Source organism: Triplophysa rosa, linkage group LG1 (genome assembly GCF_024868665.1).
Source record: "Triplophysa rosa linkage group LG1, Trosa_1v2, whole genome shotgun sequence".
In the NCBI taxonomy this organism is placed as follows: domain Eukaryota; kingdom Metazoa; phylum Chordata; class Actinopteri; order Cypriniformes; family Nemacheilidae; genus Triplophysa; species Triplophysa rosa.
In genome coordinates this window covers 31,893,904-31,916,989 of record NC_079890.1, presented here as the reverse complement: position 1 = coordinate 31,916,989, position 23,086 = coordinate 31,893,904, and the positions used below count along the sequence as shown (strand labels likewise).

The window sequence follows — 23,086 nt, the reverse complement described above, 5'->3', positions numbered from 1 at the left end:
AATGCATTGGAATGGGAGGAAGCTCATGCATTCCAAGTGGTGCATGCAGTTACGGTCACTTCACTGCTGTTAGAAGCAGCCTGTTTTCACTGAAGCATTACATGAATCATGCTATTTGAGAGACTGATTTTAATCGATAAAGTTAAACTATTCTTTAACTGGTTACAAGTATTGTTGTTTTACTTTTGAAGATGTCAATGTAAAAATAAAACAAACAAATAGCACATTTTCACAGAATGGAACAGATACGCACACATACAGTATACACGCACACAAACATGCTGTATGCATGACAGTGTAAGAAACAAAAATGTGTAGTGTCTTCCATAAACAAAATGTAATACACCTACTCGCGCACACGAAAACGCAAGTTTACAGTAAATGCCAAAAGCAATTAAATCCGAACGCTTTTTCGAACTTTCCATTTTGCTAATGCACAGTGTTTTCAGCAACTGCACACTCCAGATGCACAAATACTTTCATCAGGAACCTTCGCTCTCTGAATATTCAATCCCACTTATTCCCTGTCAATAGTTCTAGCCATTTCTGGAAAGCACCTGTACGCTCCCAAATCAAATCCATTTCCATCGCAATAAATATAGCAAGGTGAATAATTGATTTTCTATATTTACTTCAAAGATGCTTTAGTGCTCTCCCAGAGAGTTTCGGGCAGCTGAAATACACATTTCCCAGAGTGAAAGCACATAAATTAGTCAAACTCTGAATGGGAACTTGCAGGAATTTCACTGCTAGCTTGGTGGCCCTGTCAGGGTGCTGTGGCTATATATTAAAATATACTAGGTAACTAGCAAGAAATGCTTGAAATTTCCTTGATGTTACGCAGAAAAATCACATAACAAGAGCATAAGAAACCAACAACTTCATTTGAATAAAAATGTTAAGTGGTGTTTCGTTGTACGGGCTTTACAGTGGGAGTAATATAAAAGTATGTGAAGTATTTCTACTGCTATGTGCGGATATCCACCTCCGTCAGTACTGCCAACTCTACTTTAACAAACTCCCCCGGTAAGTTTGATACAGTGTTTGTGTGTGTTCTCCGGTGACCTGAATCCAGAAAACAATGGCCGTGGGGCAAAGTCGAGGTCAGCTATCAGACTGTTTTGGTAGTGCACATTCCTTCATCCTGTTTTGGTCGACCCCACACTCTGAAAAAACACACTCATACAATACATGCTGAAAAGGTCCTGGATGCGCTCTACTGCCTGTATCCTAAGTGTATAAGGTCACCAATCTCACCGAGCAGCTCCAGGGGCGATTTTAGCTCGTTGGGTTTAGGTATTTAAAGGGATAGTCTAACCAAAAATTAACATGTTTTTTTTATCATTTACTCACCCTCATGTCATTTCAAACATGTATGACTTTCTTCCGCAGAACAGAAAAGAAAATATTTTGAATAACGTTGGTCACCAAACACTATTAGGGCCCATTGACTTCCACTTTATGGACACAAAACCACATTTCTCAAAATATCTTCTTTTGTTTTCGATAGAAGAAAGTCATGAAGGGTGAATGCATTTTTTTTCTTTCTTCTGCAGAACACAAAAGATGTTATTTTGAAGAATGTTGGTAACCAAAAAACATTGGTCACCATTGACTTGCATTGGTTTTGTGTCCATTCAATATAAGTCAATGGGGAGCACTGTTTTTAGTTTACCAACATTCTTGAAAATATCTTCTTATGTTTCATGTTTTTTGTAAATTGTGAGTAAATGATTTTGGGGTTCACTTTAAGGGTAAATATCTCTTTAAAAGCACAAAATGTTATAACTAGCTTTAACAAACTTTACAGCATACAATTTGCACTTACATTCATTTTATACCTAAATATTATACAGTGAAATAAACTGCTACTTGTTTGAAGAAATAGTTTTTTCTTAATTTGTTGCTGTTGCTTATTTAGCGTAGTAGCATTGTGTTGTCGTCATGCAGGGTTCGAATCCCAGTGAATGCTAATTAAATGCTAGAAGTCATGCTAAGTCACTCAATAAAAGCGATAATGTAAACTGCTAAAAGGCACGCTAAAACCATGCCACACACGGTATCTCTGCATTATAGAAGTGATAGCTTGACCCCCGGCACCAAACCTGACGTCAGCGGTTAGCTGCACATTCCAGGTCCTGCCGCTCACAGGTGCCATCTGTCACTGTCACTACCAGATCACAGAGGCGCACGTCAGCATGGAAAACGCCCTCACAGCTGTGTACTGCTTAAGCAGGTTAGCATTGGACTGTGATCACAGATCATGGCTCTGGGAGAGGGATGGGGGCAGAATAGACACACAAGAAGAAAAGGGAAGGGCCCCTGGGGAGACAGGCTAATGAAATCTACTCCTCACTGGTGTTTTCACAAACACGTCGCACAGGGGTATCAGTCCAGAGCAGGTGCTGTCGGGGTTGTGTGCATGAATGCTCATCTGTCATTTCCCCTGTGTGATTGGGTTAGGGGTAAGTTGTGAATGAGCTTGATTTAACAACAGTGCCATTGTGAAATGTATACTATGAGGACATCTGTCTATCATTTGTATGCTGTCTGCATTTCTGTCTGTCATGTACACCCAAATGTGCGTATCCAATTGCGTTGAACAAAGCAATCATAATAATAACGTTGATTCATGTTTGAATATCACAACAAGATTGTAAGATTGTGTACAACAACCACATTACAACATAACATAGTTCACCCAAAATGTGAATTCTTTCATAATTTAATCACCCTCATGTATTCCAAAACTGTATGACTTACTTTCTTCTGCAGAACACAAAAGAAGATTATTTGAAGAACGTCGGTAACCAAACAACACTGTACTCCATTGACTTTCATTGTATGGACACAAAAGGCACACAAAGGCATTTTTCAAAATATCTTCTTTTGTGTTCCACAGCAGAAAGAGTCATTCAAGTTTTCAGTCACGTGAGGGTGAATCAATGACCGGGTTTTTCTTTTTGGGTGAACTATCCCTTTAAATAGCTACATTTATACATTGACATACATATAACACCTAATGCATACTGGGATTACTGTGTATTTTTTCAGCCTTTCCATAAACACACTGTAAAGGGTATGGCCTCATCTCTGTTCCGCAGTGTCTACAACTCAGGATGAATTGTCTTTATGGCTTATCGCAGGAAACTGTCCATTACTCTAATGGCCACCATCCCAAAGCTGCCACTTCAGAGGCCCATATCATACAGCGCTCCAACAACATGCACCATCATATGTCATGCGCCGCCGACAACAGACAACAAGAACATTATATGAAGGACCCAGCGCCACAAATCACGAGCAGCGATGTCTCGCATAGGGCCTATGAGCATAAAGATGGTTCTTGTAAATTAAATAAGCTTAAACAACTGCTGTGGGACCAATAGGAGTCATTATGTATGTATGGCCACACTCGCTTGATTTACAGACTCCAGTATACGGCTAAAGAGACGATGTGAATGTTTATGTAATGGAGTCATTATAGTGAGGGCGCGTTTGAGCATAAACAGAGACCCTCTCGATGCATTTTAGAAGCATTTAAGTGCTTACGAGAGAGCGAGTGAGGAAAAAGCAAAGAAGTACAAGAGATACAGAGAGAGGAGAAAAGCATGGATTTGAGAGAACAGAAAGAACCCCGCTGAGCGTCTGAAGCGTTCTCAGTTTCCAGACAGTAAGGCTGAGCTGGAGGCCTCACCCTGCCCCACAGCATGCTGGGAAAGGAGCGCGACGGCTCTGTAAGGTGACGCCACGGCGACGATTGTAATCCATACGCCCCAAACGTCACACGGCACGCTCTGACAAAAGCCCAGCAGGGGAACACAGGTGTCAATACGTCTCATAATATCCAACGATAAATCACCCAGACTAAAAGCTAGGCGACATTATTTACCGCCGGCTCAATGGCCGCAGGTTAACACGGGTCAGGCCTTGCTATACAAATCTCACTTTTGAGGGCAAACAAAAGCTCCGTCTAATATAAACATGATGGATGGTTGATACAGTATATCATCCTGTCTCCATCTGATCCTTCTCTCTGTTAAATGAACTATAACTAAAACAAAAGGCATTAAGCAAAGCGGCTAAGTCGGTAGTGAGGACCACGCTAGAAAGACGGCATGTGCCGTGCCCGTATCTGCTAAAAAATATTATAATGAACATCCATCTCTACATGCACTCCATTCATCGATCTCTCGCTTTTATCGATACATCACTCCCTTCATTAAGTCTAATGATCAATTTTATTTATCTACCAACCAATTTCACTTTAGGCATCTTTATAAAATCCTTCTCAAAGTAAATAGTCTCATGTTTTTTTAAATGAGGCAGTCTGAAGTACCGTCCCTGGTGGTGAGCTGTCCATTTTGTGGCACCGTCCAACTATGCCAAACCAGAGAGCAATAAAAGCGAGTCTTGCCGTTACTGTAACTCTGGAGCGGAGCAGGAGAAAACCACTAATTATGATGTCGCCGTGTGCAGATGAATTCAATTAGAGGAGGGTGGAAAATACTGGCCTCGGACCAGCCCTTTCATGCTGCACTGGGCCGTCGCCGCACACGCTCCACTATTTTTCATTTTACAATACGGAGGCCAAAACGAGTTCATTTCGCTAAATACCTTATAATCCTGGCCTGACATAAACCAAATTGCTCACGTTAAGTTCTGCATTTTGCTGTATATCATTTGGTCCATTTGAAAACAATGCTTGCTATTGTTCCACAGTAGTTTTAACACCGAAAGACAAGATAAATGTTACATTGAAATGCGTCTCGAGAGAAGCCGTCGCAATAGAGTCCAAGAAATGGCCCCAGGTGTAAATAAACCTATTAATTCTGTAATCTGTACTTAACGGTTGAAAAATAGATTGAGATTCAACTACTTGAAAGTACTTTATACTGAATCTGAATGGAACTATTTTTGACTAGTTTAATTCACAGCAGCCCCAAAAAGTGTTTGGACATTCAAATCTCACTTTAACATTTACTTAAAAGACAGCATAAGCAAAACACCTCACAAAAGAGGTTCCTTACTTTTAAAATGAAAACAAAATTCATATACAACTCAAAATGAAAACAGTATTTTACACTCTCCATAATTCATTTGACCAACTACATCTCTGGTTACTTCTAAACGACACATACAGTATGTAGTGTTAAAAACACTGTGCCAAGTGCTTGCTTTTACTTTTTTTTTACAAAAAAAACTTACTTTTGTGTCTAGGTCTTGCATCATTTGCAAGTTTGTATTTTATGTTTTTTTTGCATCTAATGCAATTCAATTTTATTTTGTTCCAAGTATCTCCAAATACTTTTTGGGGTTGCTGGATTTACTGGGGGAACTGGCATGAAAACAAAAACAAAGTTTAGTCACAGCTCATTGCTGAGAACTTGGATTTCGTATCTATGAATTCATGGAAACCCATCATTGCTTTTTCATAACGGTAACAAAAACCCACACTTGCAAAAACCATAAACCTTTATACGTGACTGTGGTAAAACAGCAAGTGGAAAGAGGTTTTCGATAAAAAAAATTTAGCAGACTTCACGCCAGGAATGTCAATGCTAACAAATGCTAAATAATAAACTGAATATTCCAACGCAGCATCTACACTGAATGTTTCACATGCTCATCAGAATGGCACCTCCTTCTGGGTAAAGTCACTGGTTAAAAAATACTGCTTCTATTTCACAGGGCCACGAATGTGGCTACACTTCATGAGCATATTATTTGGTGTGCTACCTGTCTGACACCTGTTGGGAATACAGAACAGCTGGATGGGGATTTGAGAAAGAACAGGAGAAGGGAAAAAGAGAAAGGGATGGGGTGGAACGTATCTCACCTGTTGCTGGTGAAGAAAGGCTGGGTCTCTTGGGCTCAGTCCCACAAAACGGTTGGCAGTGGGGGTGCCTGGAGCCGAATAACCTGTACATACCACAGACACTCGATCAGTATCTAATACTGAAATACAGTGTTAAAACAGGTAATGCAATCGAGTTTGACTCACCCTCTGAGGATGTGGTAATTGGCTTGGTGTCGGTCATGGAGAGAGACACCGGTCTGACCGTGCCGTGGTGGGGCGAGGGGGCCAGCACTGGCGTAAAGTGACCGGGAACTTTCCCTAGTACCTGACCGCTGCTGTTCGGCTGTTGAACGTGAAACAAAAAACGGTCTGTTAGCATACCAGGGTTTGCGGCCGTTTTTTGATCTGTTTAGTGATCATGTTCGTTCCTTTCTGTTATTACAACTGTAGGCAGATTAACGCAGCGCTTTGATGTTCGCCCATCTTCCTTTGCCATCAGACGTGTGTGTGCATTTTTCAGAACCCGTTCGAAATTGATACAAAAACCATAAGGGGGTGGAGGGAACACACGAGAGCGAGAGAGACAGACGGGTGAGAAGGCGAAAGCGTCTCCCACCTTCCACTTCTGACTGCAGGAGACAGACTCTACAGAATTCACATAGCGGGGCCCTAAGTTCAAAACTCAAACAGGCCTTTATGAGAGAGAATGGTGTCCATGGGGTTCCCCGATGTGAATAGAATGTTTAATTAGGGTGTAATATAATCTGCGTTAAAGCAAGCATAAAAACATCCTGGCTCCCATCCACCCGATTATATGCCCCGTGTTATTTGCAGAGCGATCTCCCCCCACCAAGCCCCGGACCCCAGCAACGGCAAATATTTACGACCTTTATCGTTCCCTGCGGTTTCTCCTGAGTAACAGTTCCAGCGCGCTTTGCTTCGTTCAATCTATGAGCCCTTTGTTTACCACTTCGGCGGCGGGATATAAAACTTGGTACAGCGACCTCGCTTCCATCACACGGAGAATGAAGAAATCCCTTAAAGAATCAGCTTTGTGTTTCCCAACGTATCACGTTGCATCAAAAATGTTTCTTTGCGCACTAGTTTAGCAGCTTTTTAATTAATGCTGCACGATGCATTTGTTTCAAACAATAGTTTTTTCTCCCGACAGGATAAAATTAGTTACAAGATTTTAACCACTGCTCTCTGGGCTTAGTCAAGATAGATGTATTTACTGTATATGAATACCAAATTGAACCCTAGCCCAAACTAAAAACGAACTAAATGAACTACAAAACCATAAATCATATCATTTAGATGCACTGTCATAATTTAAGCCAAATAAAAAGGTATGAAAATTCCAGGAGAAAGAAAAACTAAGTGTTAACCACTCACAGTATCACAAAATAAATTTCAGTTTCCTCTTATAAAATGTTTGGAGAAGCCAATCACTTTTTAAGTCATTTCGTGGAACTAATTAAGATGAGTGGGACAGTCTGGCTTGCTTGGCAGAGATGTCGAGTTTTTTTAAACACAATCTCACCAAGAGCTCCATCCATCACCTGCTAAGGAGGAGGAGATAGTCACCATGACCACAGCAGAATGAAGCTGCCGAAAACATTACGTTCCTTCATATCGAAGATAAACTATTACACTAAATGCTCAAGTTGGAATGTCTGTTTATTTTGTTTCCCTTTATCACAACCAAATCAACAATTTTAAATAATAATAATAATTATTCACCAATTATTATTATAAAATGTATTTTTTGTTTATTTTGTTTCCCTCTGTCACAACTAAATTAACAATTTTAAATAATTGTGAATTAAGTAAAGTTGGCATAATTAGCACAAGCCAAAGAATGATGATTATTATTATTATTATTACTATTATAAAAAAATAATTTCCTTCAAGTTATTACCCTTATACAAGAAAACTCTCAATCCATCACTAAAATTGAGTAATTGAGTAAATTGAGCTAATTGTCTTGTTGTCATGTAAATTATAAATTAAAATTCATCATTTAAAATTAATAAAATGTAGTGCCTCAATATTTCTGCGTGGAATACGTTTTGTTACATATACAGTACATTTAAAAAAAACAGTGTATATAATGGCACAATAAATACAATTATTATTTTGCCCAAGTTTATGCAGTCCTAGCTCCAGTAAACACATGCAGAAACAGTAGTTAATACAGAGCTGGATCCACATTGAGCACATATGTGTTTGCGCAGTGGCTGGCCTGGTTGGAGTGTTTATTGACTCGCTTTTGTTGTTGCTTTCGCCCCCTGTCTTTTTCGTTCCCCTTCGCTTCCTTTACGCTTGTAAACAGAGCAGCGACGTAGAGGCCGCCGTTTGGCCCCGCGTTTCGCTCCGATTTAGACGAGGCGGCGACAGAGCAAACCACTAATGATTTTGTGTTCGTTAGCTAAACTGGGTCAATTACCGCACTGACACAATGTGGCCTGTTAATCAAACTTGAGCTGGATGCAGTGGGAACAACCAGACACATTTAGATAGACGGCAAAGGAAAGCTGCGCTGAAGCATCTTTGTGTTTACGAAATCTGCTCTTACAAATGAGGCTCTCATTACTTTTAGGGGTACAGCAGCGTTCGCTCACGGTATGGTTAACACATGTGACAACACGATGATTGTGTTGGACAATTTACGGCACACATGATGCATATTATTTCTAGTACGTTGTGAATCCGTTGATGCTCCACATGTGTGCATTTCTGAGGAAAGGGCCTATTTCAATTACGATTGAGACGTTAAACGAAAACCCTAGTTTAACAGCTGGGATCTATTATATGTTGCGGACAATGCAGACGCAGTTGCTAGTATTAAAGTCTCTGTTCCAGTAGAGATAAACACTGTACTAATTACATATGATTGCGTTAGGGTTAAGGTTCACGCGTGTGCGGGAGTAATCCAGACTTACCTGGCTGCTCTGTGGACTGGACGGGTCGTAAGACTGCATGTAGTTTTTGAGGGAGTCGGGTGGGTTGAGGTGTGGTGGGTAGCGGATGGCGCCGTGAGAGATGTAGGGCGAGGGGGCCGGGGGAAGGATGGCAGGGGAGGAGAACGGCAGCGGAGAATGTGGAGGTGGACTCCTGGTGGAGATAACTGCACGCACACAGAGAACAGCTACTTTAGCGTAATGAAATAACATGAAAACACAGAGTTGTTTGATCAACTGCTTCTTCTTAGGTGTTATCACATTGTAGTTTTGGGGTTACTTTGTCAAATATGTCACACTACACCTTTTCATTAAATCCCTACGTTTTATTAAGCAAATTCATTGTTATTTATTAAACCTTACACGTCTTCATGTTATATTTAAATATATAAAAATACACCGATAATTTGCACTGCAAGAATCGTACCACTGTGGCTGACGGTGGTCAGTCCTGGGTGGTGGTGCTGGGGAAAGGTGCTGAGCCGAGGTGAGGAGTCCTGTGGAGATGTTGGACTAAATAATGGCTTATCTGGCTTCTTCATGGTGGGAGACGACATGTCTGCTGGAAAAAAAGGACAGACAAGGTCAGAAATAAGTTGAACTAACAGATTTTAAACCAAGTACAATTGACAGCTTGAGCATCTGGTACCTCAGTATCAAAAACAAAAGTATAGTTGGCCAACCTTTTTATGGTATGGAAAGGAAAAAATAATAGAATCCGTTTTTACAAATCACACTGCCTAAGATGTGCTAAATAGCAGCACGCAGTTGTTTAAAGATTTTAATGAATTATGATATTGTGCTGTGGACATGTTTGTTTAGAACTGATCTATGATAACAACTCACTTTAGCTCAATTTCTTTCCGTCTATCAAACAAACATCCAGATTGAAACATTTCCTTCACATCTACTTCCAACAAGAGACTGAAAGAATCCCATCATGTGCTTCTCCAGCAGACGTGGAGGAGACACAATGATTGGCAACCTCCCTGACAATCACAGATGAGACAAGAAAGGATGCTGACGGAATAAAATAGGAATAATTGACATCAGCAAGTGCCTTGTGTTTTTACAGCTTTGAATGAAGGAATACATCACTACGCTACATTTCTCTCTTTTGCAGTCTGTCCTTCGCTCTCTGTGTGTGTGTGTCTCTCTCTCTCTCTCTCTGTGTTGTGATAGTAGGAAAAGTTAAATGCTCTCGACTGAACAGCACAAAGGCATTGGAATGTAGGGGGATTCCGTGTGTCCTATACACAGGACATGATAATCGCAACACACAAACTACACTTCCACAAAACAACTTTAAGCATAAATTACAAACCCATAACAAGCCTTTTGAGGTTGCATAACTGTAAATAGGTCATGTAATCTCCTAGACATAATCTACAGATAAACCTTGATCACAGAAAGAGGTTTAACAGACTGACCTTACTCACTCTTAATATACTTTGTAACTCTTAAAAGCTTTGTATATATGGTTATGAAATAGTGTATATCAAATAATCCGATATATTTGCGTAAAAAAAAACAAGAGCTGTTCTACAGCATTGGAGACCCAATTATCGTCCTTTCTGTGTTTATTTGATATGAAATCAGGAAGGTATATTTTTGTTTGAGCGTGTATACGTGTGTGTGTTTCTCTGCACATGAGGGCTGGTTTGGCTGAGGCAGTTTCCTTCTGTCAAGGCCTCATATGGCTTTAATATTCATGCTTCGCTCCTTCTGATATGAGTTTTACAAAACAAACCACTTTCTCATGAGCTCCATCCCTCTCTTTTCTACCCCATCCCCCTCTCCAGTCCTCCATCCGTCTCAATTTTGTCTTTCACAGTGAAACGTCAGCAAAACGGAAGCATATAGCAAAGTCAAGGGAGGAAAGCATAGAAATACAATTAAATCAACAAAACAAACAAAAATAAGTTGGACAAGAAACAAAATCAATAGTGAAGGTGAGCAGATTTCTCACCACAAAAGTTTTGTTAAATCTGCTGAGGGTGGTTCTTTATTGCTCTCTCTCTCTTTCTCTCTCTCATATTCTCATATTGGCCACCTGTTAGTTGTCAAGGGACAATTTCAAACAGACGCCATCACACCTGACTGATTCACTATCTCTCTCACACACACATAAACATACACGCGGTTATATACTGTTCACTTGCACAACATACAAAATCTGCTAAATGGATTTAAACATAATAAGAAAAAATAGTTAAATATAGTGAAGTGTTTCATACTCATATATATTTTTTGGTATACTAAAATACTTCAAAAGGAACACACAGTGGTGGGGGATGTGTAGTGCTTTATAAAATTCTGTGTACCAATTCAGCCGAGGTTCTGTTCAATTCTGTGTGGGCCTGCCAGTGAATGAAAAGAGTAGCTAATGCTCTAGTTTCTCCTTTCACTTCCCCCACATCCCATCTGCATCTCGTGTCTAAACACAAAGGTCACAACCCTGCCCTGGCCTTTGACACACCCAATTTAGAGGTCAGGTCAAGTTCAATGGTTGCCACACGCCAGACAAATCCCCTTTAATGAGGGTGAAACACGGCAAATCAATTACCTATCCATGAAGAAAGGCCACCGGTTTAGATTGATTTACAATATTTGTCTCTAATTACATGATTGTTGTACAAATACTTAAAGGTCTAGAGTGGGATTTATAGCGGCCACTAGCGGTGAGTTTGAGAATTGCAACCAATCTCTCAGTCCAAACACGACGGTGGCCACCACAGTACAAAAAGATGTCGTCGGCTGAGACAGCGTGTCTTCTCATGTTGACGCAGGGAAGAGATCATGCGGGCATTTGAAAGACTGTAGAAAGAGCGATGTCTTATTTATTACATAAAATAAAAGGTTTGTGGATTTTAAGTATAAAAAGAAGGATAAAAGTCAGACAGGAGCTAGGACCTGAGTTAATATTATAAAGAGTTTCCAGCTTAGAATCGCGGTACTAAGGCATAAGGCAATAGTTTTGTATATCATATTGCATTTCTGTCAATAGATCCTCCTAAAAATCCCACATTGCTCCTGTAAATAGAAAAGGCATATTTTTACAGATAATGTTGCAGAATTTACCTTACCTTTATATGATATACTGTATATTTTTTAGAGTTAGATCCAAGTCAAAAAGTCAAAGTCTGCTTTATTGTCAATTCTGCCACATGTACAGTACATACATATAGAGGATTGAAATCGCGTTACTCTCAGACCCATGGTGCATACAAATAACACTAACACAGAACAGGTTCTCTGTACCACAGGTTTATATTCTTCTAGGAAAAAGAAAATCTTTCCCCTTGGAAAGGACTAGTTAAAAGAATATCCTATTTTATTTTCTAAAACAGGCTTAAACTGATCTTGGAAACGTATAGAAACTATACCTAGGCTAATACTGCCACACACATTCCCCCATATAAGACAGTTCCGCCCTGTGAAAATGTGACACTTATCTCCAATAAATGCCGTCTTATCCAAGGTTTCAATCAAAACAAACATCAAGACAACCAGCTCTTTCTCTGAGAGTTGCTATATGTTCAATTGTGACACAATGGAGAGCATTACTGTTACCCAAATGTTTGGTGAGCATTTAAAAGGATGTCAGAGGTTATGAGAATGCTACGCTAATGCTGACTGATGGTTTTTGATCACATTTGCATGAAGCCTGGGCAGTTCACTGAGTTCTTTAATAGTGAAGATAAACATCATACTCTACACCTGCAACCTCCGGTAATCTCTCTCTCTCTCTCTCTCTCTCTCTCTCTCTCTCTCTCTCTCTCTCTCTCTCTCTCTCACCTTGGTCTCTCTCATGCCAGGGTCTGCTGGCCGGTGATCCGGGTGATGAGTAAAAGTCTGGCCCGGTGGGGCTGGTGTCCATACTGTCCTCTTGGATGGTCTTAGGCCTTTTACTGCAGAAGACAGAAGAATGCGCATTAAAACCATAATACTGACCACAGAAAGTGCACCTGACACACATTGAAAACCAATTAAAAATACATAAGTACTACAGCATTACTTTAATATTTACAAAAACAAATTATTTTCCAGCCCCAAAATGAAATTTTCAAGGAAAAAATGAAAACTGGAGTAACAACTTATAAAAAAGAAATGTTAAATGTGTTCAAAACTAAATATTTTATACTATTAATAAAAAAATATATTCATGCAAATTAAATTATATGTATTTATTTCTTATATTACATTATATATTTTATATATTTCATTTAAGGTCATATTTGTATTTTACAATACTATATAAAATACTAATTTCTATATAGCCTACATATACATTCGTACACACACACATAAAGATATATAATATTTTTTATTCAAATATGACAGATTTGAACCAGGAAATGTGTTGTTCATGGATGAAACACCATTTAAAACTACTTATTTCTACCAAACGATTTGTTTTGAGTGGCTTGTTTAGAAGTCAAAGTGTGGTTCCAAATTTGTGTGGTATTTCAGTTAAGTATTCTTAACCAAAAAGTCAACAGTACAGTAGAAAATGTGTTTATGTTGTTAATAACACGTGTTTGTGTTGTTTGAAAGTGCATGCTAACCTGCCGGGTGGAGACGAGAGGGAACGGTGTAAACTCACTCCTGAGTTCAGGTCTTGATAGTACGGCTGACCAGGCATGTCGGCCATTGTGAAGTTCACACCGGCACCCTGTGTGATAGGAGCTGAGAGAACAGGGAGACAGAAGAGATGATGATTTGAGATAGGTACGAATGTTGAGTAACAGATCATTCATTCAGGTGTCTTCTCTAGTTAAATCTCACATGACACTCTCGCTCTCACACACGGTAAGCCGTTATTCAGGACAACATTAGCATGAAGGCAAACATAAACATGACTGTAACTGTAATTCAATCTGAGAGAGAACAGCCGTAGGGGCTGTAACAGTATGAAGTGTGTCAGAGATATCATATCTACACAAAAACCACAATATCCAGAGCACCATTCAGCGGTCTAACCACTGCCCCCACTCTCTTTGTTTACATACAATAGCGTGCCTTAAGCTTTTATGAACAGAGAACACTGTAAAGCCACTGTTCATCAATATGTCTAAGTGATTTAACATCTGGTTTGTAGCACTGAAAAACAATCCTGCAGTTGACAGTAACCAAATCTTTTCAATGATTGAATGCATTTTGCATGTGCATACATCTAACCTCAAAATAAAAGAATAAAAGACACATTTACTTCATACTGTATTATTATACTACTATAACAACTGATTTAAATTAAGGAGATATAATGTCACCAGTTCAATTTTAGTGAATGTGTGTGAAGAATATCCAGTACTGAGTGTGTGTGTTCTCTCACATGTGCCATGAAATGGCCCGAGGGTCTTAGATGAAGGAAACGCAGGTAAACATACTGTTAATCTCTGCTGGCATTGAGCCCAAGACCTGCTGCCACCAAAGGAAAGCAGTATGCAGGTATGACGTTTGTACCAGTATCCACAGTTACATCTAGTAATATAACAGCATGATGCTTTCACTCTATTCAGTGCGGTAATAAATACACACAGTTGCTTTATCGTCTTCTCAAATTGCACAAACAGGATTTTTTCTCCAATCCAAGTCATTTAAATTTGCACGATTAACTGGCACTCATAAAACAAAATGCCTGAGCTTCTTTACCCCCAAGCGGTTGAAGTTCACTGTCTGGGATTATTTAAACGGGTGTTTACAAAAGATGCTGATGGTTGTTTAGTTTGTAAAATGTGACAAAAGAAACAACTCAGGTGGTAAGCAACTGTTGTACTAATGTTTCGCTTGTGGTGTTGTTAAGGTTTGTAATTTTCTTACAAGTCGTAGATCAACACCTCCTCTTAAGAGTAGAGGATCAAAAAGGTCACATCGATGACAGTGTGTTTACGTGTTTGTGTGCATGTGGGACACAACGCGAGCGTTGTGTTACACGTAGGTGTGACGTGTATCAGTTACAGTGTCACGGAGTGCATCATACACCCTCAGGGTAAATATGAGCATGTGTGTGTGTCAGGCCCTGCCAGACCCTTCGGCAGTGTGTACACATCTCGCCTAAGGGCGTCATTGTCCTCTGCCATCAGAGAAAGATTCCTTCTGGAACATCTGTCATCGTCCTTGATGAGGGCAGGCATGTCTACACATAACTACTGCATGCTTGCACTCCAAAACCACTGCATGCACATAAACCAACACACACAAGACCCGCCAGACTGGATTTTCCACACATGTTCTGGGCAAGTCCCTCCCTTGCTAAATCAGGAATGCTTTAGCATAAAGCATGCTGGTTGTTAGCCAGCAGTCTTGTCTTGTACATCATTATATATAAATAACGTATAATAATTATGTAATGTTTTGTGTAAAAATACTTATATTTGAAATCGCTATATTTAGCTAGGTGTGTCTTTGTGTTTGTGTATAAAGAATAGAGACTTACTTCTGGATACTCTCACCAGCTCTGAAACACTAAAGACCCCTGATTTAATAAAGCTGTCTTCCAAGTAACCTGTGGCAAAACAAAAGCATATTCTTTAGATACATATCCTGACATAACACATACTGTACACATGAAGACATTTATGCAAAAAGTCTGTTAAATAAAATGATACATATTAGTTTATCCTCATATTTGATCATACATCCAATACCTTATTAATAATTAAGAAATGTGACAACATTAACTGTGACTTGTGCAGACTCATCTAGACTTTTTCTTACAAAAAAAGATTTACAGTAATATGGAACACTGCATTCTAAAAAATGGCCAGCCCTTGAGGGATAGCCTCACATAGCATCCAAGCCCTTCCCACAATGCACCGCAAAGTCAAATAGGAAGTGCAATGTTGGCCAGAGCTTTTACAGTAGCAGCATTAGCCGGGTCTGAGTCGTGACCTAGGAGCTTTATTTTACTTGGCAGGGCAAATCGCACAACCTGCTTCGGAGGTAAAGAACTAATTACACTTTCCATTATTTTCATTTCATTTTTTCATTCTTTACGCGTTACGTAGCAGTGACAGGACAGGGAGAAAGGTGGAAAAACATGGAAAGAAAACACAGGTCAGTCCAGGGGAACAAACAACCTCACTGGAATGACAAATAGACGAGGAATGACAATCTCTCCATAAGCAAAAACAAATTCATGGTGGTAGTGCAAACAAAAAATTGACAGAACTGATGATGTCATAAAGTGGCTGGCTTTATATAAATGGCATTTTTGTTTTCCTTATAAAAATCACAGACATGGTTGCCTTTTCAGTTGACTTTAATTTGTGCAGAGCATTGAGTATAATTATGATCAAAACCAACATATTGGGATCAAATAAAAATGTTTCAGTATCATTTCTTTAAAAGAAGAAAAGCGTGAGGATAGTTTTCTTTGGCAGAGGCAAAAAAGTTTTCACAGGTTTTTTTTGGCACATTTTAACGTTTTAGCTGTAATGCCCCTTCTAAATAACCACTTTGATTTTTTTCCTTCCTTTGAAAAAACACTTGGATCATGCTGACTGACACGATGTTATGACAATATATCAAATGAATCTGTATGCTAACTGCTCCGTGTCCTTGTGGAATAATCACTTCTCTTGTTCCTTGAGACTAGGATATCATGCAGAAGTTTGTTTTGGATTCATAAAGGCTGTAGTATATGTAAAAGCTGTGACTATAGATGTGATTGTATGTTAAAGTGTGTGTTGTGTGTGTGCGGCTGAGTGCATTAACATACCTGGAGGGTTTTTGCCAGGCTCATTGTTGCTGGGACTTCCTGACTGCTGCGAGTCTGTAAACACAAAAAAGGTTCTGGATAAGAACTATAGAAGTTCTATAGATGACAGTAATGCACTTTAACATAATTTATCTTCCTATGTTTGTTTAGCTCTTGTGCATTATGGCTTGTTGTTTTGTTGTTTGGACATAAGGAAATTAGAAAAAAAACAGTATCAGAATTACACAGAAACACGATTTATAAAACAAAGTGGGATGTTTTGTTGCAGAGAAATGTAAAACAAGACCATTTTTATTTTTTGTACAGGAAAACCGTTGAAGACCATAAAGTAAACTGCACATCTTCCAGGGACAGATGGTAGTTATTGTCCAGAAAAGGAAACTACATTTACTCATTCCTGACAGAACAGGCCAGATGTGTGCAGAAACTTGCATTTTCCTTTCAGTGACGGGGAACGAGAGGAGGAGGGAGGGAAGATACAGTAGAATACAGATACAGATGTAAGTAAAGTCAAGGTTAAAATGTGCCTCATGAAAGTTTTTCAGTGAACACTTGCTACACCTCACAGTCCATGAGTAGATGGGAGAGGGGAGGAAAAGATGAAAAAATTTGAAGAATCCTGCCTGTCATTGATATGTGCTTTAATGTTCAGGTTGATTAATGATTTTACCTTACAGGACCTTCGGGAAGACATTCCACAGTACTAATGACACACCTGGCACAAGTTCCTTTTACAAACAAAATTTAAGTTATCTGCACATTTTATAACTTCGCAAAAAACACTGCATTATAGAATGATGTAACAAAAGAGACGTTTCAGTAATTCAGCCTAATATTGTACTCTGTCAATATCTCTTTTCTGAACCTCCTATAGTTTAAACAAATAATTGGGGATGTGCATGCTGACTTAACTGCAAAAAAAAACACATGCTACAATAGGCATGGTGAACGATACAATGCAGTTGAAAAGTATACATAATACAATTTCGCAATGAGAACACTACACTTTACTAAATTACACAACACACATTAATCAAAATTAACTAAATGGAAAATGATATATATGGCAGAAAAGCCCTGGGTGATATATCAGTCTATGCCATGATAAAGACAAAATACAAAAGAGAAAGGTGGAACATCACTCTTGTACAGCATAAGCTCTATTTCAGAAATGAAAGTTAAAGGGGGAGAGTAAGAGATAGAGGGAGAAAAATAAATCCCAACCCCCTCAAAAAATGACCATTAAAAGAGCTGCAAAAACAGAATGTTCTTGGCTTCGGCTCAACAATGACAAAGAACGGGAGGGAACACCATACGTTAAGAAGAGAAAGGTCAGAGAAATTTTAAGATGGAGGGCGATACACAGAGAATAATCCCAACTTGACGTTTGTCCAGTGCATTCCAGTGAATCTTGAGTTATTTTTGCATAAAGCTACCACAATTCTCTTCCCACCGCAATAAATAACGTCTTAAGTGGTGTTTAAATCAGGAAAGCCTATTGGACCGTAGGCCGGCAGCTGAGCCTTTGATTGGATGGCAGCAGGTTGGCATTGTGACAGTGCCCGTTCCTATGCCAACTTCCATCCCCCACATTCACATGCAAGTGAATGCCATCCATCAGTCTGGTTAGAGACATCTTCTACCATGCCCGATGCCCAGTGAGAGAATAAAGAAGCAGAGAGAGATAGAGGAATAGTTTGCATCTATAAGTACAATATAGCATTGAAGTCGAGTGATTGAACGCGGTGTGTGCCAGCTGCTCCATTGTTGTTCCCTATTAAAGAGCCCTGATCCAAATACAAAGCTGACGTTATGAATAACTGTACGTCCAAGGATGCATTACAGGGTCAATGATATACCGTAAACTAACCAGCAGTATTTTGGGAATAAACATGGAAAAATAATCAAATGTTGTTGAAGTTTTGCTATAAGCAATTGCCAAATCTTTATGTTGTTTTCACCAAGAACACTTGAAAATCCAGTATGACAGGCGATGTATATATACTGTACATATCTGTGCGGTTGTGAGTTTTGCACATGGTGAAAAACTGGAACAAGCGGCCAATGGTCCACTTTGAAAATAAACATCTATAAGCCACACATTTAAACAGTTTGGCCATGGCCGTGCTGTGTGTGTGTGTGTGTGTGTGAGTGTGTGAGAGAGATACAGCACCCAGAAACACTCAGAGCTTCTCCAAGCACAACAACCCTTTGGCACTCGACAGGCCTGCCACTTGTTTAAACAAACAAACCGTCCGAGGAGAGAAAGAGGAAGACAGAGGGTAGACAGGGGGATGGGGTGAATCTTTTCGGTGTTTCTACAATAACATGAGCATGAGGAAGGAACAGAAAGTAGGGTATCAATTATTATAGTGAATTTCTTAAGAAATTGTGAAAATCTTGCAATAATGGCATTTCTACAAGCAAAAAAACACTCGGCTTAGGTCGCAGGTTTTTACTTTTTTGCATTAAAATATCCACAATCCTACATATTTGTAACAGTAATAGTGATACTGGCATTGGGACGCTTGTGTCTAAGATGAAGATGATCATATCCAAATGAAAAGGCGTAAGATGAGCTCATTTCTGGATCGGCACGCTCTGGATCAGCTTCATAAATACGCGTGCTAATGTATCGTCTTGCCACCCTATCTTCTGGATCCCATCCACCCAACTGTCACAATTATACCTTGAGAGCTTCTTCTACCTACAATGTAACAATGTTATTCTGCATGAAGTGCACCCATCAATACCTGAATCGTGGATCTACGAATCCAAACACCCGAGCTAGCGCGCCTGCTCTTGGCTCAGACCCATGTAACCCGACCAGCCTCTAGCCTTTGTTTTGTGCTTGGTTGAGAGCTATCACATACTTCAGCAACTTTAATTCACTGTATCGCACCCCCAACCCAGCAAGCGCAAAAAAAGACCGGCCGCATGCACGCCGTCGACATTTCAGGAGGAGGCGTCTGGCAGCCATTTTAGAAAGCTGCACACATGTACTGTTCTGCTTGCCAAAGAAACCAGGCCCGAGCCAAGTTCCCTCTCTCACTTCTCTTCTCACTCTATCCTGAGCCCTGAGCCAAGCACCCAGAGAAAGCAGAGGGAGGGAGACAGAGAGAGAAAGCAGAGAGAAGGCAAAGAGATGGAGGTTAAAATATCTCCTAATTATGGGGTGCCCTGGCCAAAGTGTTTTGAACGGTGCAGCTGCAATAGCGTAAATATTGTCAGTGGCCGAGTAACACCCGACGATTGACAGCGCGTTTGTCATTGGCTGGCTCTTGTATGAGACGTCTTGACCTCACGGTACGTCAGTGAATTAAAAGCACACACAGGCAGATCTTCACACAGGCGGTATCTTTCCTTCCATCAATCGACCCACACTCTAGCTTTCCTTTTCTATCTATTTATACCTCCATGTCTATCAGCATTATCTCTTCCTTCTTTCACAGTATTTATGTCTTTACATCAATGATTTAAATGCACGTCTTGTCCTCTTCGTTTTAGTTTTTCCCTCTCTTCTCTCTCTCTTCTCCCACATAGCGACTGTTTAAAGAAACACAGCTTCTTATCAAAGTTAACTGCAACGCAGGCAGAGATATAGTGACGAAAGCTGCTTCCCGTTCTTGAGACAGAAAATGTCAGATTGGGCTTGTGTGAGCGGGCAGTGGGCCTATTTATGGGCATCTCCGGGACTGATGGTCATTTTACAGGTTCCTCTAAAAGTAATTTATTTAATTAATATAAACATATTTGGGTAGTTTACAAATAAACTGTTAATACTTCCTGGGGTGTGGCAGCAATAATTTTGAAGAAAAAAAAACGTTTAATATGTTATTTTATATTATTTATAATATAAAATAGCATAAGAGAGATTTGTCTTCATTGTAATTTCGTTTTCTACATTTTTGCCGTCCGACCATAGGACACGGTTCTCATTTGTCAACTACCCATTTTTTGTGATAACATAAATTGCAAATAATCCAGCCTGGTAAAGTATGTAAGTAGATGCTTTTGTGATATAGATCAAAGCAAAATACAAAAAACAAGAAACAATTTTTTCAAATCTTGTGCATTACGTGGCACACTGGAATGGCTTCTGAGGTAACAGTAAATAATATGGAACATACATTTAAATATAACGTACACACATGCACACACAGGGCTTGAATGCCCAAACACACAGTCTAGTTATGCTGTGGTGCCTTAAAGAAAATTGTATATCATCTTCAGCTCTAAAATTGTGAAAATAACTTTTTCAAAAACGGATCGTTCTCTGAAATACAATCCATAACACACACACACACACACACACACACACACACACACACACACACTGCCATGCACCGAATGTTCCGCAAGTTCGGTGTTCGGCCGAATGTGTGAAATGGCCGAATAAATTTCACCGAACATGACTCGTGATACGATCAAGCAGCAACCAGCGCAGAGAGAGAGAGAGAGAGAGAGACACGCGTGCACTTTATTACTGCCGCAAACATTTTGGTAGTGCATGTGTGTGTGTGTGTGTGCGCGTGTGTGGAGCATTTTAAAGTGTCAGAGAAAGTCACAGCACGGGACTTGCCGCACGGAAGTAAATTTCCAAATGAAAGCGTCTTTACCGGTCGGTAACTTTAGCGACTGTCTGACAGTAGTCCCGCCGCTCGCGACATCCTTTGACATCATACAGTGGTCGCGTGCACACAGTTCCCTGTACTAAACAACTTGTCAAAGTATGTTCTGTGCACCTTCTGAGAGAACTGTCAGCTTTTGTGGGCGGAGTTTGGAGGAGAGACGTGAACCGAAATGGTTGTCAGTCAGCATCAGTCAGAATTGCTTGCATTGGATGTTTTTTTTTCAAATCATTTTGCAATGTAGCCTATAATAATCCAACAGTTTTAGTTTATTCGTATTTTAGCTTATGGCCTAATGTGGAATGACACTTTTTAATGAAGTGTTTTGTTGTAGGGGTTCAGAGTAATTTACATTACATTCAGTTATAGGCCTAATTAATATAGGCTATTCATGAAGGGAGAGGGCTCAATTTTTTGTTTGAATTTACTTTGTTTTGCTCAATTTTATATTAAGTTGTATTGTATTTTATTGAAAAGTAAGACAAATTATTAAAAGCACATTTTGACTATTCAGTTTGTGCAATAGTGAAAAAAATAGCTTAATAAATAGAAGAAATGCAAAAAACCATGTTCGGTGTTCGGTATTATTCGGCCTTCGGCCAAGAGTTTCACATCATGTTTGGCTTCGGCCAAGAATTTTCGTTTCGGTGCATCCCTAACTGCCAGGGTGTGAAAACTGAACCAAAGCTCGCATACTCATGGACGCACCCCCTGATCATTTCCAAGAAAATAGAAAATAGAAAAGTTTCTCCCAAGCCACACATCCACACATTAACGCTGGCCTCCGTTTCTCGGCCGAGCTCAAGCACTTGATTGCAGACGTGAAGAGGGGAAGCTAAAGTCAGTCTCTGGGGATGAATGAGAGGTGCAGCAGAAAGAGAGAAAGAAAGGGGGTGGGAAAAAGAGACAGAGAGTTGAAAAGATGGTGAGAACAATGGTAGAGACAGGACGGCCTGTTAAATAGAAGTGGGTTGTATTGAGCTACGACAAACTAGGGAGAGCGAGAGAGAACAAGAGTGAAACAAAGGAGAAACTGTGTGTGTGTGTGTGTGTGTTTCAGACTGCCTTCTGTCGGCTCAGAAAAGGTGAAAATAAAAGAAGTGTCTGGAAAAACAAGTCACTCAGGGCACTGTACTCACACACACACACAACTTCAGGCACACGTCTCAACAATAACACACAGCGACGCTCCATGTTAATAAAGACCTGCAGGCATAAAGCACACCCAATGATGGAGACGCACACCGCATCATGCAGAGATCTCTGATATACACATGTTCCCATGTCAGCGCAACACTGAACTCAGGGTGGCTCATCCGTCACATTGAAAATGACTGGACTGCTGTGACAGCCCTCTGTTTGTTGTGCGTTTTCAACCTTGGCGACAAAAGAAGTCTATAGAGGGCCTATCAAATCAAACTCGGTCACAACTGCTGTGTCTGTCCTTACAAGCTCTAGGTTTTGACAGAAAACCTTTTGTCACACTTTCTTTCCAAAGGGGCCGTGGAACTTCGTCATAGTGCACATCAATACGTTGACAAGTGTCGACCGAACCTCTCTGAATTTCCCCCTGACAGCGTATCACTTCTGTTCGCATTGTCGTTTGATTGGCCGAGTGGACGGCCATTTGCATGAGTGTGCTCGGAGACCCAGGATGTGGCAAACGTCCAAGCCTTTTTGTAGCCGTCATGAGGAAGGGAGGAATGGAGAGACTGAGACTATAGATTCAATTATGCATGCACATTTTCCCATTCATACAGGGTTCTACAGACGGGGGGTGGGAGAAGGGAGAACCAATGACATTCTGTCGTACGTAGCTCCTGTCGAGAGGAACACTAATGAGGTGACACTCAGTGGTTGGAGCCCAGCCAAAACAGTCCATTAACTCCACACAAGTAGTTAAGAGGCGGAGATATGGGGAGGGGAATGGATTGAGAGGAATGAAGGACAAGAAAAAGCAAGAGAGAGA

At 40.1% G+C, this 23,086-nt stretch overlaps 1 protein-coding gene across 9 annotated transcripts in view; it reads right to left on the bottom strand.

Moving 5' to 3' along the window:
• LOC130562677 (nuclear factor 1 B-type-like) overlaps positions 1-23,086 on the bottom strand; it is an 85,858-nt gene that overhangs the window by 12,068 nt on the left and 50,704 nt on the right. For 5 of the 9 annotated variants that reach the window (XM_057347870.1, XM_057347840.1, XM_057347859.1 and 2 more), the window contains exons 3-10: positions 16,487-16,540; positions 15,203-15,271; positions 13,332-13,452; positions 12,562-12,674; positions 9,191-9,325; positions 8,746-8,930; positions 6,005-6,143; positions 5,840-5,922 (exon numbers count right to left, since the gene is read on the bottom strand). In XM_057347870.1, coding sequence (XP_057203853.1) covers positions 5,840-5,922; positions 6,005-6,143; positions 8,746-8,930; positions 9,191-9,325; positions 12,562-12,674; positions 13,332-13,452; positions 15,203-15,271; positions 16,487-16,540 — 899 coding nt within the window. The remainder of the gene's footprint in view (positions 1-5,839; positions 5,923-6,004; positions 6,144-8,745; positions 8,931-9,190; positions 9,326-12,561; positions 12,675-13,331; positions 13,453-15,202; positions 15,272-16,486; positions 16,541-23,086) is intronic. The other 4 variants (XM_057347879.1, XM_057347848.1, XM_057347896.1 and 1 more) reach the window with 1 other exon arrangement.